The sequence below is a fragment of the Lissotriton helveticus genome, chromosome 5_1, assembly GCF_964261635.1.
Source record: "Lissotriton helveticus chromosome 5_1, aLisHel1.1, whole genome shotgun sequence".
Lineage (NCBI taxonomy): Eukaryota > Metazoa > Chordata > Amphibia > Caudata > Salamandridae > Lissotriton > Lissotriton helveticus.
The window spans coordinates 317836056-317847924 of record NC_136065.1 but is presented as its reverse complement, the minus strand read 5'-3'; the positions used below and the strand labels follow the sequence as shown (position 1 = coordinate 317847924).

General features: G+C 47.7%; 1 protein-coding gene across 1 annotated transcript; it reads left to right on the top strand.

Annotated features, from left to right (window-relative positions):
* Positions 1-229: 229 nt before the first annotated feature.
* Positions 230-11645, top strand: LOC144754496 (RING finger protein 223-like). Its single transcript, XM_078642365.1, has 2 exons — positions 230-294; positions 10829-11645. Exon 2 carries the CDS (start codon positions 10838-10840, stop codon positions 11510-11512), a length of 675 nt encoding a protein of 224 aa, XP_078498491.1. The 5' UTR covers positions 230-294; positions 10829-10837; the 3' UTR covers positions 11513-11645.
* The last annotated feature ends 224 nt before the right edge of the window (positions 11646-11869 follow it).

Sequence of the window (11869 nt, the reverse complement as noted above, 5' to 3'; positions counted from 1 at the left end):
GCTTCCCTGGAATGCGGGCGGGGCTCGAGGGCGGGAAGGGTGCGTGACTGCAGGAGTGCCACGCCCCCCAGAAGTCACGGCTGTGTAGAGGAGGCGGGGCGGGGCGCGCGACTCACCTGGAAGGCTATAAGAGCACCTGTGGCCGGCAGCAGCAAGGATTTGTTGCTCATCTGAACGGGCAGGATTGGGAGACTGAGGACCAAGGGACCATTCCTGGGGCACGCGCTGAGGACACGAGAGCGTGGCAGGTGCAGGCTCTGCATGTGATACTACAAGCACACCAACCTCGGACAGGTAGGTGCCCATTCACTTCTATGTTACTACAGTTCTATGGGCTGCTTGCACAGAGGGGCAGAATGGATTGTGGGATGTGTAGTCTTGCAGGGCTTTAGGTGGGCCTGATCTCTTTGGCATACATGTCCATATATTAGTCCTGTAAAGGGATTGATTTTGAAAGCAGCATTGTGAGAATGTTTTGCCCACTGACTTCTGTTGCGGCAGAGGCAATTTTAAGCATGAGATAGCGAAAATAAAGCAGTTTGTAAAAAAAAAATCAGAAGTCTACCTCCCGAATTGAATTTGGTGGCATGTATGCTGTTGGTGTCAGACCTAATGGTGATTAAAAATGAACATTAAAAAGGGTCTCTGTTGGACCTTCTATTCATGTCCTTTCCTGGCAAAAACACTCAACGTTTTTCTGAAGAATGGATGTAAAAAATATTAATCCAAGTCAGTGAGTTGGTTCCTGTTTATATTGTACATGTTTATCTTGCATTCCCTAAGAGTGTTAGATATTTCTAGGATGTCGTGTTTCTGTATATATTTAATTTTAAACATTACTCTTGTAAAGTACATAATTTAAACTGAGTCTGCTCCTGGTGCTTTTGAGGGCTACGAGTGCGAGCTCTAGAGTTGAGGATGAAGACAGTGCCCGTTTTTCACAGTGCTTGTCAGCAGGCCAAAAGGGTGCTCAGAATACATGGTCATCTGGTCCTTGGCCTCTCTGCAGAGAGAACCGAACACTAGTAACAGAAAGCAGTTACAAGTGTGATCGTGTGGAAATGAGGAGTGTGAGATGGAGGTACACAGTTGATAAAATGCTGGCCAGGGCAAATATAAAGAAAATGCAGTGTGTACAGATGAGTGGGTGCATTGTTGGGGGGGGTGGAGGTGAAGACAGTCCACTCTGGAGACAGTGAAAAGTAGGTGCTAATGAGCAGAGTTGAGATGTAAGATGTGCAGATAGACACGATCTGGAGTGCAAGAAGGCATACATGTCTTATGCAGAGTGCACATAACAGAAGTTATTGAGGCACTTTGAAGACTGCTAGCCATCCGCAGTCCTCACTAATGTTTAATTCAGACTCTCAATTTCAGAATTGAAGCCTTTTCAATATTAACTGTTTACAACATCATTGCTGTTATTAATTTATCTTAAACGGATAACAACCATTGATGGAGCCAATAGTCCTGGCTGGCTATAAGTGTAAGTCAGATGAGCTGCATATAGAGTTATATGTATGCAATAACCAAGCTCTGAGGGGAACCAAAATATCGTCGGTGGCACACTGTGGTACTACAGGCGTTTAGTTTTAAATGTTTAAACCAGACCCTTACTTACACAGGCCACATCCCTTTTAGAGAACCTCCACTTTTTCATCCCACTTACCCTCAGGAAGTCCTGCGGTTCATGCTTTGTCCCATGTGAAGTGTGTAGGAGCTGAATGTGAAGTGTGTGGGAGCTGTGGGACCTTACCCAGCATGTTTTTATTTTGGTTGTTTTCCCTTCAATTTGCTTTTTGGTATTTATTGTCCTGCACGGGTAATTTAAAAAGTAAAACAATCTGAATCTGTTCAAGCCAGCTTGGCACCTCTGCCCCCGCCAAGACTGGTGCTGTGCCAACATGCAGCCCCTGAGATGCCTTTCGTGCTTGTTTACTTGAGCGAGGCACTGCTTTTGCCCGAGAGTTACCCCTTTCCTGCAGAAGTCCCTTGGTCAGTGCAGCCAAGCATGCGGTTGTTGTGTAAAAATGCAAATATTCTGCCTAATGAAACTCTGTAGTACTGGTGTGATATCATGGCAATTGTAAGGTGCTTGTTGCAGAGATGTGTTCAATGTAATAAAGCATAGGTTTGTAATACCCGATGCAGCTTTTTATCCGTACCAGGTCGCTTGAAGTGTTTAACCTCTACCTAAGGGGGGCAAGGGGTAGTATCTCCTCGTTATCCTCTACAGGAATTGAGGAGGAGCTCCGGTCCTGTAACAGATTGTTTGGTCTTACTGGCTGGTGACCTCAATTGTTGTTTTGAGCCACTAGCCAGCGACGATATGTTAGACACTTGGGAGGACGATGTTGGGAGAGGTATTCCCTTGCTTTCTTTAAACCCGATTAAAAAGTGGACTCAAAGTGCCATAGACATTAATGGCCTCTGTATGGAATATGACCTTAGAGCAACCAACGGCAGATCAAAGTCAGATACCAGGGGGGCTCACACCTATAATAGGGTGGGCCACACCTCACGCATCGATTATATTTTGCTGAACTACAAGCTCTGGCCTTACCTTCAAGATATGGAGGTTCTTGAGACAACCGATAGTGACCATAATCCACTAGCCCTGACTCTCACTCCCCCATGGGAAGATACGTTCCCAATTCCTTCACCACACACATGGAAATCTACCCATGAATTAGTCCCCTCGAACTGTGGCAGGCGGCTAAAATGGAATAAAGTTGCCGCAGATGAGGGGAGGTTGGCCAAAGCAAAATCCATAATGTCCACTGTGAAAATGCGCATAGACACAATGGAACCTAGCAATTCTGATGTTTGCAACGTGTTCACAGAAACTACCTTGGCACTTAGCGAGCTGTTCGTTGTCCCTCAGGGTAGAGCGGGGGCCACGAGCAGGATTCCATCCAAGAATAGAGCCAAATGGTACTCTCCTCCCTGTTCTGCTGCTAAACGAGAACTTGTACTAGCAGTAAAATCCAAGGTACCGTGCCGCATTAGTCTTGCAAGGAAGAGTTACAAAAAAGCTTTGTCGATGGCTAGGGGGGCCTATGAAACTAAATACTGGGAGGATTTAATGATAGCCAGCTCCAGGAAAGACTCGAGGGCTTTTTGGAAACTGTTGAGAGAAAGGGATAAACCCGCCGACTCTCTTTTGACCTGTAACATCACGGGAGTGGCGTGGTTTGCTCATTTCTCTAACTTATATGCTATCCCTGAGGGATTCTTAGATGTATCGATAGATCTCTCTCGAGTGCCTGTCGACTATTTGGACGAGGACATCCTTTTCGCAACCAGCGAAGTTGAAGGGGCAATTAAGTGCCTGGTGCCTAACAAGGCGGCAGGACCGGATGGCATCCCAGGTGACCTAATAAGGGCCAATTCGGAGGTGTGGAGCAAGCTTATTGCCCTACTTTTGAACGCGGCGCTGCGGGGTGGATCTCCCCCCGATTCCTGGAAGGGTGCGGAGGTCGTCCCGATCTTTAAAAAGGGATGTCGGGAAGACCCCGTTAACTACCGCCCTATTAGTTTGTTAGATTCCACTCAGAAGGTAGCTGGTAAGGTAGTTCTAGGCAGGATCTTACAGTGGGCTGAAGATAACCAAGTATTGTCAGACTTTCAGGCTGGCTTTAGATCTGGGGTGGGGACTATTGAACAGACATTTCGCTTATTACTGATATACTGGAAAGTGGTCGTACTGGGCAAGGGCAGTCTGTATCTCGCATTCATAGATTTACGGGCTGCCTTTGACCTGGTCCCACGTGCCCAGTTGTGGAATGTCTTAGAGGGCCTGGGTATCCCTTCTTACCTACTTAGCTTGCTTACCAAGTTTCACGAGAGTAACTTTGCACAGATCAGGTGGGGAGAGCAGGGCCAAAAAACACCACGTATTCCCGTAAATAGGGGTGTCCGCCAGGGTTGTGTGCTAGCCCCCACTCTGTTTTCATTATATGTTAATGGAGTGGTGGAGCACTTACTCAAACATCCAGCTGATGCACCTTCCCTGGCTGGCAGGAAAATCCCTACCCTCCTATTTGCGGACGACACCCTCCTGATCTCAAAAACCCCAATAGGCCTTCAATCTTTACTCTCCAGCTTTAAGACATTTTGTGATTCTAGGGGTCTTGCTATCAATGTAGGCAAAACTAAATTCTTGGTTCTAAACCCCCCAAGGAAAACTGTTATCCCCCCCATCTTGGACTCAGTCCCGCTAGAAAGGGTAAAAGAGTTTGACTACCTAGGTATCCGCCTCTGTGATTCTATGAATTGGAAGTCCCACCACCAAAAGACCTTTTTGACCCACAAGAGGATAACAGGGGCCTTATTGAAGGAACAACGCACCTCGTCCCTCAAACCAGTAGGTGCTGTATTAGATATATATAGGGCACGGGCGGTGAGCGCAGTTCTGTATGGGTCTGAACTGTGGGGTGTGCAGAAAGTTGATTACTTGAGGCGTTTGGAAAATAACTTCCACAAAGACCTCTTGAGGCTACCGCATAGCACTCCTTCTCTCCCACTTTTATTGGACACAGGTACACGTCCAATAAATGAGCAGGCAAGGCTGCGTCCCCTTCTTCTGTGGGCACGAATTTGGAGGGTACCAGAACTGTCCAGTTATGCGGAAGGCCTAAGGGAAGTTCTCTCAACTCCTGGCTGGCACAAGGTCCGTTGGCTTAAGGAAGTTATGCGGCTTCTTTATGACCTTGGCCTTGAAGATGCCTAGATTAATAGAACCTCCCCCACCAAACAGTCCCTAAAGAATCTTTATTGGACTTGGGTGGCAAATGGGATAAATAGTGATTCCAAACTCTGTAGATCTACCAGAGAATTTCTGATGGTCAAAGAGCACCCTGTTAGGGAATTCCTACTTCGACTTGATTCACAAATCATGGGATAGGGCATTATATTTTAAATTTAGAGTGGGCATGCTGCCTCTTGGCCAGTTGACAGCAAGCTGGAAGCCACCGCTGCTAACTGTACCATACTGCCCCTTCTGTGACAACAAGCTTGAGTCAGTTGCCCACTTATTGTTCGAGTGCCCAGCCTATGCAGCCCCGCGGCGCATTTGGCTGAAACCTCTATGTAGGAACCTAGGTACCAGATCTCATCTGGATGCCTTGCGCATCTTAAGATCGGATGCCCGTCCCCTGTTTGCCTGTTGCTTAGCAAAATTCTTAGGCTGGACATGGCGAATTAGATCCGCCAGGCAATTGAGTCTCTGCTAATTACGATCTGTACTTGCTACATAATACCTCCGAGTTGCATTTGATCTTTTTGCTAAAGAGCTGTTTAAACACTGTTGTGTGTTTTTATTGCTATTTTTATGTTTTTATCAAGTGTCAAATTGCTTATTTGTAAGTGAGGATCAAATGTTAAAATGTATTGTATTTTTAATAATTTTTATTGTGTTGTATTGCTTTTGATGATATGTCTAATATATCGAAATAAAGCTGTTACTACTACTACTTACCAGGTCGCTAAATGGAGTAATATTGAAGCGTGTAGGTAAACCGTAAGCAGTTGGTCTACAGCAACAAAGCCCGTGTTTTCTTTGTCGGCAGTGAAGAGTTCCATTGAAAGTGCAGCTGACCCACTGAGAAGTGCTGGTACTGCTTCGTTGAACGTATAAATCCCCTTTTAAGTGGAGGCACTGTTCTGTTGAAAGCGTAGAGCAACCTTTATAAGTGGAGATAATATTCATACATAGCATGGCCATCTTTGTAAGTGCTGGTACTTCAATTGAACAGGAAGTGACTCGCTGAGACGTGCTGGTACGGTTCCATTGAAAATGCAGCGGATCCACTAAAGTGCTGGGTCTGTTCCATTGAAAGTGCAGCAGCGCTTGTAAGTGCGGGTGCTGTGTTCTGAACAGCAGAACCCTTGCTGGGAAGTGCTGATACTATCCTATTCACTCTCTGGCAGCTCTGCTGAGAAGTGCTGGAACGTTTCCATTGAAATCCTGCAGTCCCAATACGCGGCTGTGCTGGAACGCCCTGTTCTAATTGAAGGCACTGCTCTAATAATAGAGACGCTTTGCAGACAGGAGTTAATTTGGTCGTTCTCGTTTCTGGCAATTGAGAAATGCTTGCACTTTTCTCTACAAATATACCCGTCTATTAAGTGCCTTTACTGTCCTTTCCAACGCGCCTGGCACTCTTTGATTGAAACTAAACTCTCCAGTACAAGGCCTGCTCAGCTGGTACAGTTGCAGTAAATTACGTAGCGGCTTGCCTGAAAAGTACAGGAGCTTTCCCAATAGAAATCTAGCAACCCGAATACATGCTTGCACTGTCCTAGTACATGTACAACTAGCGAGCTCACAAATGCTTCGACTGTCCTATAGGAAACAGTGCAGCTCTGATACTCCCACCGTCCTTGCAAATGTACAGCTGCACTGTCCTAGTAGAAGCACAGGAGTTATAATACATTCTTGCCCTGCCGCATGTACAACTGCCCTGCTAACATGTGCTGGCACTGCCCAATTAGAAGCATAATAGTTATAAAAATTGCTTGCACTGTCCTGGCAGTTTATAGCTGCCCTGCTGATATGTGCCTGGGCGGCCCAACCAGAGCTCCTCTAATACGTGTATACGCCATGTATCACATGTTAAACTGTCCTGCTCAGACATGCGCACTGCCCCATTAGGAGTACGAGTTCTAATAAATGCGTACGGTCCTCACATGAACAGCTTCCCTGCTGGGGGCTGGTACTGTCCCATTAGAAGTTGGTACTGTCCCAGTAGAAGTACAAGAGTTCTAACAAATGCTTACACTTTCCTAGCATGGACAGCTAACCTGCTGTGAGGTGCTGCCTGCCACTGTCCCTCTAGCTGGCAGGACAAGAACTGTACTAAATGCGTGCACTATCCGTGCACGCGCACAGCTCCCCTGCTGAGGTGTTAACACTGCCCCACCAGAAGCCTGCTACGAAATGCTTGAGCTGTCCTAGCACGCGCAGCTGTCCTGGCTGGGAAGTGCTGGGACTAGATGGTGTACCGTGTCCGAACGGGAGCCGGTATCAGCCTGACCCTCTCATCACCGAAAAAATGCAGCTGTTCATTGAGAGCACGGCCCGTTTGTATGAACATCCAATAATCTGCCTCTCTGATAGTGAAACGGTGCGGTGCCTGCACTCATAACACTATTCGTGTTATTAATATTGTTAGCAATATGATTTATTGTTGGATTTATTTAAATCCAAACATTGATCGGTCTGTGGCGAGATTCTGAATGGGCACTTGCAGGCAGTAGCAGACCTCCGCAGCAGGTTCATTAACCAACTACGGTAACTTTGGTTATTTTGAAGGCTTCGGTGCCAGCGTGTGCATGCGTATATTTCTGATTACGCTGCCAATGTTGGTCTATGTATTTAGGGTGATCACATGGCGAGCAGTGCATGACGGGCAAGGATCATGCATTGAAATGTTTTGGGCATTGCCACATCGCATACTAAAGTTTTACAACAAGACTTATTGCATGTGCAAATGGTACCAAGGTGGGGTAATTGGCACCTCGTATGTTCCCTTTGCCGCAGTGGTGTCGGAGATTGGGGGGTGCCGGGGAAGGGGGTTTGCACATAGCACGTTCCCCATTTTTGTCTTAATCCCCCTCCCTCCCCCCCCCCCCCCCCCCCCCCCCCCCAACAAACGCCACCACAGCTGCTCATCAGAAGGCGACGCAGGGAAAAACGGACATGCACCTGGCGTATTAATGTGTCCGACCACATTTCATTGCAAAGCAGGGTTTGTTGGAAAACGTTCAAAGCTGCCTTTGTAAGTATGTGTGACTGTGTAAAAATGCATACGTGCATGTATATGTATTCATACAAAGGTGGCCCCTCTAGTTTTAGCAGGAGCCCAACATGTGCTTACATTTCCCTTCCAGGGACGCCACTATTGCCGCATAGGTCTGAATTTCTTGGAGGTACAGAGAGCGGTACCGGCGCACAGTGGGCAGGCTGCCTGCTCTTAGCCAGGCTCCGGCACTGCTGCTGTCCGTGAAGACACGCAGCCCGCACTGTAATGACTTTTAAGGAGTAGGCATTTTCTGAAAGCAGAACTTTTATAGTCACGTGTTCTCTTTTGGTGCAGGCGGTTAGGCCGCTTGTATATAGGGCACCTCCCTTGGGTGGTGAAATCACGTGCGGTCCTGGGCTCCCTCAGCAAATATCAAAGCCCTTTTTATATAAACACTTTTGAAATCCGATTATCCCTCTGGAGGGTCGCTTTTTGCAACGTCTGGGCACTTGGCAGAACTGAGTTGAGATGGGGTGTCTTCAGGAATGACTTGCACTGCACCACAGAGGGAGTCCACCCAAACCAGGTGTGTTTGTGGCCAGAGTGTGGGCCCAGTTTGCCATGCAACTGACCTTGGCACCAGCCTACTGGCCTTCTAGAGGCTCTGGCCCTGTCTGTTGGCCAGACTACATATCAATCAGAAAGAATTTGCAGCCTTATTAATGAAATGTTTAAAATTGCATAATTTCCCTTCAAGTTCCCCGCCTCTTGCCGCTTTGACAAGTCTGCGCTTTAATTAGGCCACACGAGTGCTGCTCCATTACAGCTCACCTGTGCAGGTGTAAGCAGAGACCTAGGTACTTCCTTTTCAGACTAAAATAACCCAACCACCAGGAAATTCCCGAGTAGAAATTCACCTCCTGTGATTTCCTGGAAATAAATACCTGCCTCTGCTAGTAAGCATGACACTGCATCCAGAGGGACACCAATGTTGGCTATTAACCTGCTGGTTAATAGCCTTGCACGCTAGTAGCGTGATATGAGTAATCACAATGGTGTGCATCATATTGTAATCTGGTGATCACATGCACCTGTATAGAAGTGGTTCATGTGGCCTCACAGTACCAAACACTTCTCTGTGGCTCATTTACAGATTCTTGACAGCATGCACCGTGTACCAGCCAGCCAATGTCAGCCTTGCATAAAAAATACAAAATAGTATTAAATTATACAACCGCATCAGCTAAAACAGCAGGAAAAATTAGTGGGGGAGAGAACATGAAGGGAAACTAAGGCATTACAAAAAGAGGTAAAACACCTAAATACAGCTCTTTAAGTATGTTCTAAAGTGTAATTGAAAAGGTATGAAGAGGAGCGAAAGGGTTATAGAACTGGAAATTTTGAGTTGAACGTGAGACTTTCGGCACTTTGAGGGTATTCACCCTTAATGTGACTCTACTCCTTGGAATGTGCGCAGCCCCAGTGTTCACCATTATAGAATCAGACAGGACCGCTACCTTCAAGGATCATCACCAGGCTGCCCAGCATGAACTGTAGTGAGGCCTGGGACATGGTAGTGGTTGAGGTGGAAAGGCCGCGCACTGGAGACAACAAAGGGACCAAGATCGTTGCTCTGCTCATATTTCAGCAGAAAACTGAGCCACAGAGCCAAGGATGTAATTGTTAGTGGATCTGTGAACCCCAGCTCCTTAGAGGATCACAACAATTAACATGGTTGTGTTGGATGGTGACATAGATGCATATGCTGTGTAAAGTAGTGTCACTAATTCAATACACAAACTAGTCTACTCAAGTACTATGGGTGGCATTGACAACCTCCAGTGAAGAGCTGACGCCAACCCTGAAAGCCAACATTTGCCATTTATTAGTTTTGAACTTTTTAAATGTAAAGGGTTCGAACGCTTAGGGTTCCACGTATCCTGCGCTGGGGCACCACTGCTGACTCGTAGCTCTCACCGGAGAGGCCGATGCCCCTGCTAGGGCCGCCATCTTCTCTGGAAGCAGGCCGGCTCGATTGCATAGGCCCGGGAGTTCATGAGCCGGGCCTGGCCTATCAATGCCGGATTTTTGTTGTCAGTTTGGCTAATTAATAAAAAGGCATTCCAGCGAGTCTCCAAAGAGTCCTAAAACCGGTTCTGCAGCTCGCTGTGTGCAGAGGCGACAAACTGATGCGGACGCGCTTCATTAATATTGCTGTACGTGTCTCGAAATGTGCGCGCGCGGCGCGTGACGAGGGTGTGCTCGGGCACCCGGCGCCTAGGAGTGTTTGACTACGTGCAGTCGGCTGCACGCGCTCGTTCATTACTCAGACCTAGGCTGTTACCTCCGCCTGATTGATAATTATTGCAAAGCACTGGCATCAGTGCAATACCCGTCCCCTCCCCTCTAACCGTCCACCTACATTCACATTGGTGGCAATGTCTAAAACGACCTAATCGCCATGAAATGGCTGCATTTTCTAAAATTCGCCGGTCTCTGGAATTCGGGGTCTGATACTTCTCGGAGTACGGTTGCTTGAAGGCACCGAGGTAACTTCATTAGGGTTATAGCTTCACAGAACGAAGGATCCGCTCTAAGGTCTGCGTGCCTCTTCTATATTTTGCTTACTGCACAAGGGCATTGTGGGAAAATTTGTAAAAAAAAAATTCAAACGGGGCAGTCTGTGCCCCCATGACTGAAATAGTATGGGATGGTCCAATTGATTCAGACTTCGGGTTGTTTCCGTACTCCAGTCTTCCTCCACAGGTTTGCAAATTGACCCAAAACAGTGTCGATCCAGCTTGCGTAATGCTGGATTGTTGTGGCTACTGGTCCATAATCCACAAAATATAGGAAAACTATGATCTGATCAGTGACCCATTGCCATTCAGGTTTTGTATAGTGTCTTAGTGGGCAATTCCTTGGTCTTTTGGGGTGCAATGTAAAGGCAGTCATTGAGAAGTTGTGGGGTTTTACAACAGAGGGGGCTCTCTGGGGGCGTTTCCGAATCATTGATTATCGGATTATGGTTGGTTAAGATTGTTCTCTCAGCTTCTAACATCAGTCCTTCTTTATCTTTTCAGAACAGAGACATGGATACCTCGGTGAGTGTGTGGCACACGCAGGCGGTGGACGTGCCGCAGCTTCCAGCTGAGGATGTGGAGCGTGGAGAGTCCATGCTAGAGTGCTCGATCTGCTTCGGCTCCTACGACAACATCTTCAAGACTCCCAAGACCCTGCAGTGTTCTCATACAGTCTGCCTGGAGTGTGTGGCGCGACTGGTAGCCTCCCAGGCTGCGGACAAGTCTGCTTCTCAGGTGCCATGTCCCTTCTGCCGGCAGCCAACGCCTATCCCGGAGCAGGGGGCTCCAGCCTTGCGGACCAGCCAGGAGACCCTGTCCATCCTGCCTGCCCATCTACAGCACGAGGAGCCGGTCTGGATCGAAGGCACAAAACTCTGCTATAAGCAGCCATCAAACTCTGATACCGACAGCGCAGACACATGCATCTGTGTGGACATTGGCATGACCAAGGTGGTCTCGGCAGTGCCTCCGGCTGAACCCCGCACTGGGGTGCGGGCCTGCTGCCGCTGCAGTGACTGGAAGCGCATCCTCCTAATTGCCCTAATGCTGCTGATCCTCTTCTGTATTCTGCTTTGGCCAGTCCAATGCGTACTGAAGACTGGGAACTTGCGCTGTGCGGCAACTCTGGCACCCACCTCTAATCCACTCAACTCCATGTATGTGTCTTACACCAATGGTCATTAAGGGTTCAGCTGAGAGATTCTGGATCCTGAATCACCATTGTGGCCAACAGTTACTGCTCTGCAACTGTCCACAACCGAACCGCACCAACTGGGCGAGGATCATGACATTCTGTAGGTGCCAAGAGTGGATCTGAAAATGACCCATCACAGCAATCAACAGCCTGCAGAGATCCCTAAATTGGGATTGCCCACAACCAGAAGCTGTGCAAATGGGGATTTTTGAAAGACTTAGCGAGAATAAATTGCCCTACACTATGCAATGTCAATTTTCTGAGAATGTACGACAAAGGGCCACTGACCTTGCAAAAAGGCAATGCATCCAATCCAGACACCCTGCATCCACTGTGAATGCAGAATC

Coding starts and splice junctions, on each gene's coding strand:
- LOC144754496 (XM_078642365.1), top strand. CDS start 10,838: ATGGATACCTCGGTGAGTGTGTGGCACACGCAGGCGGTGGACGTGCCG.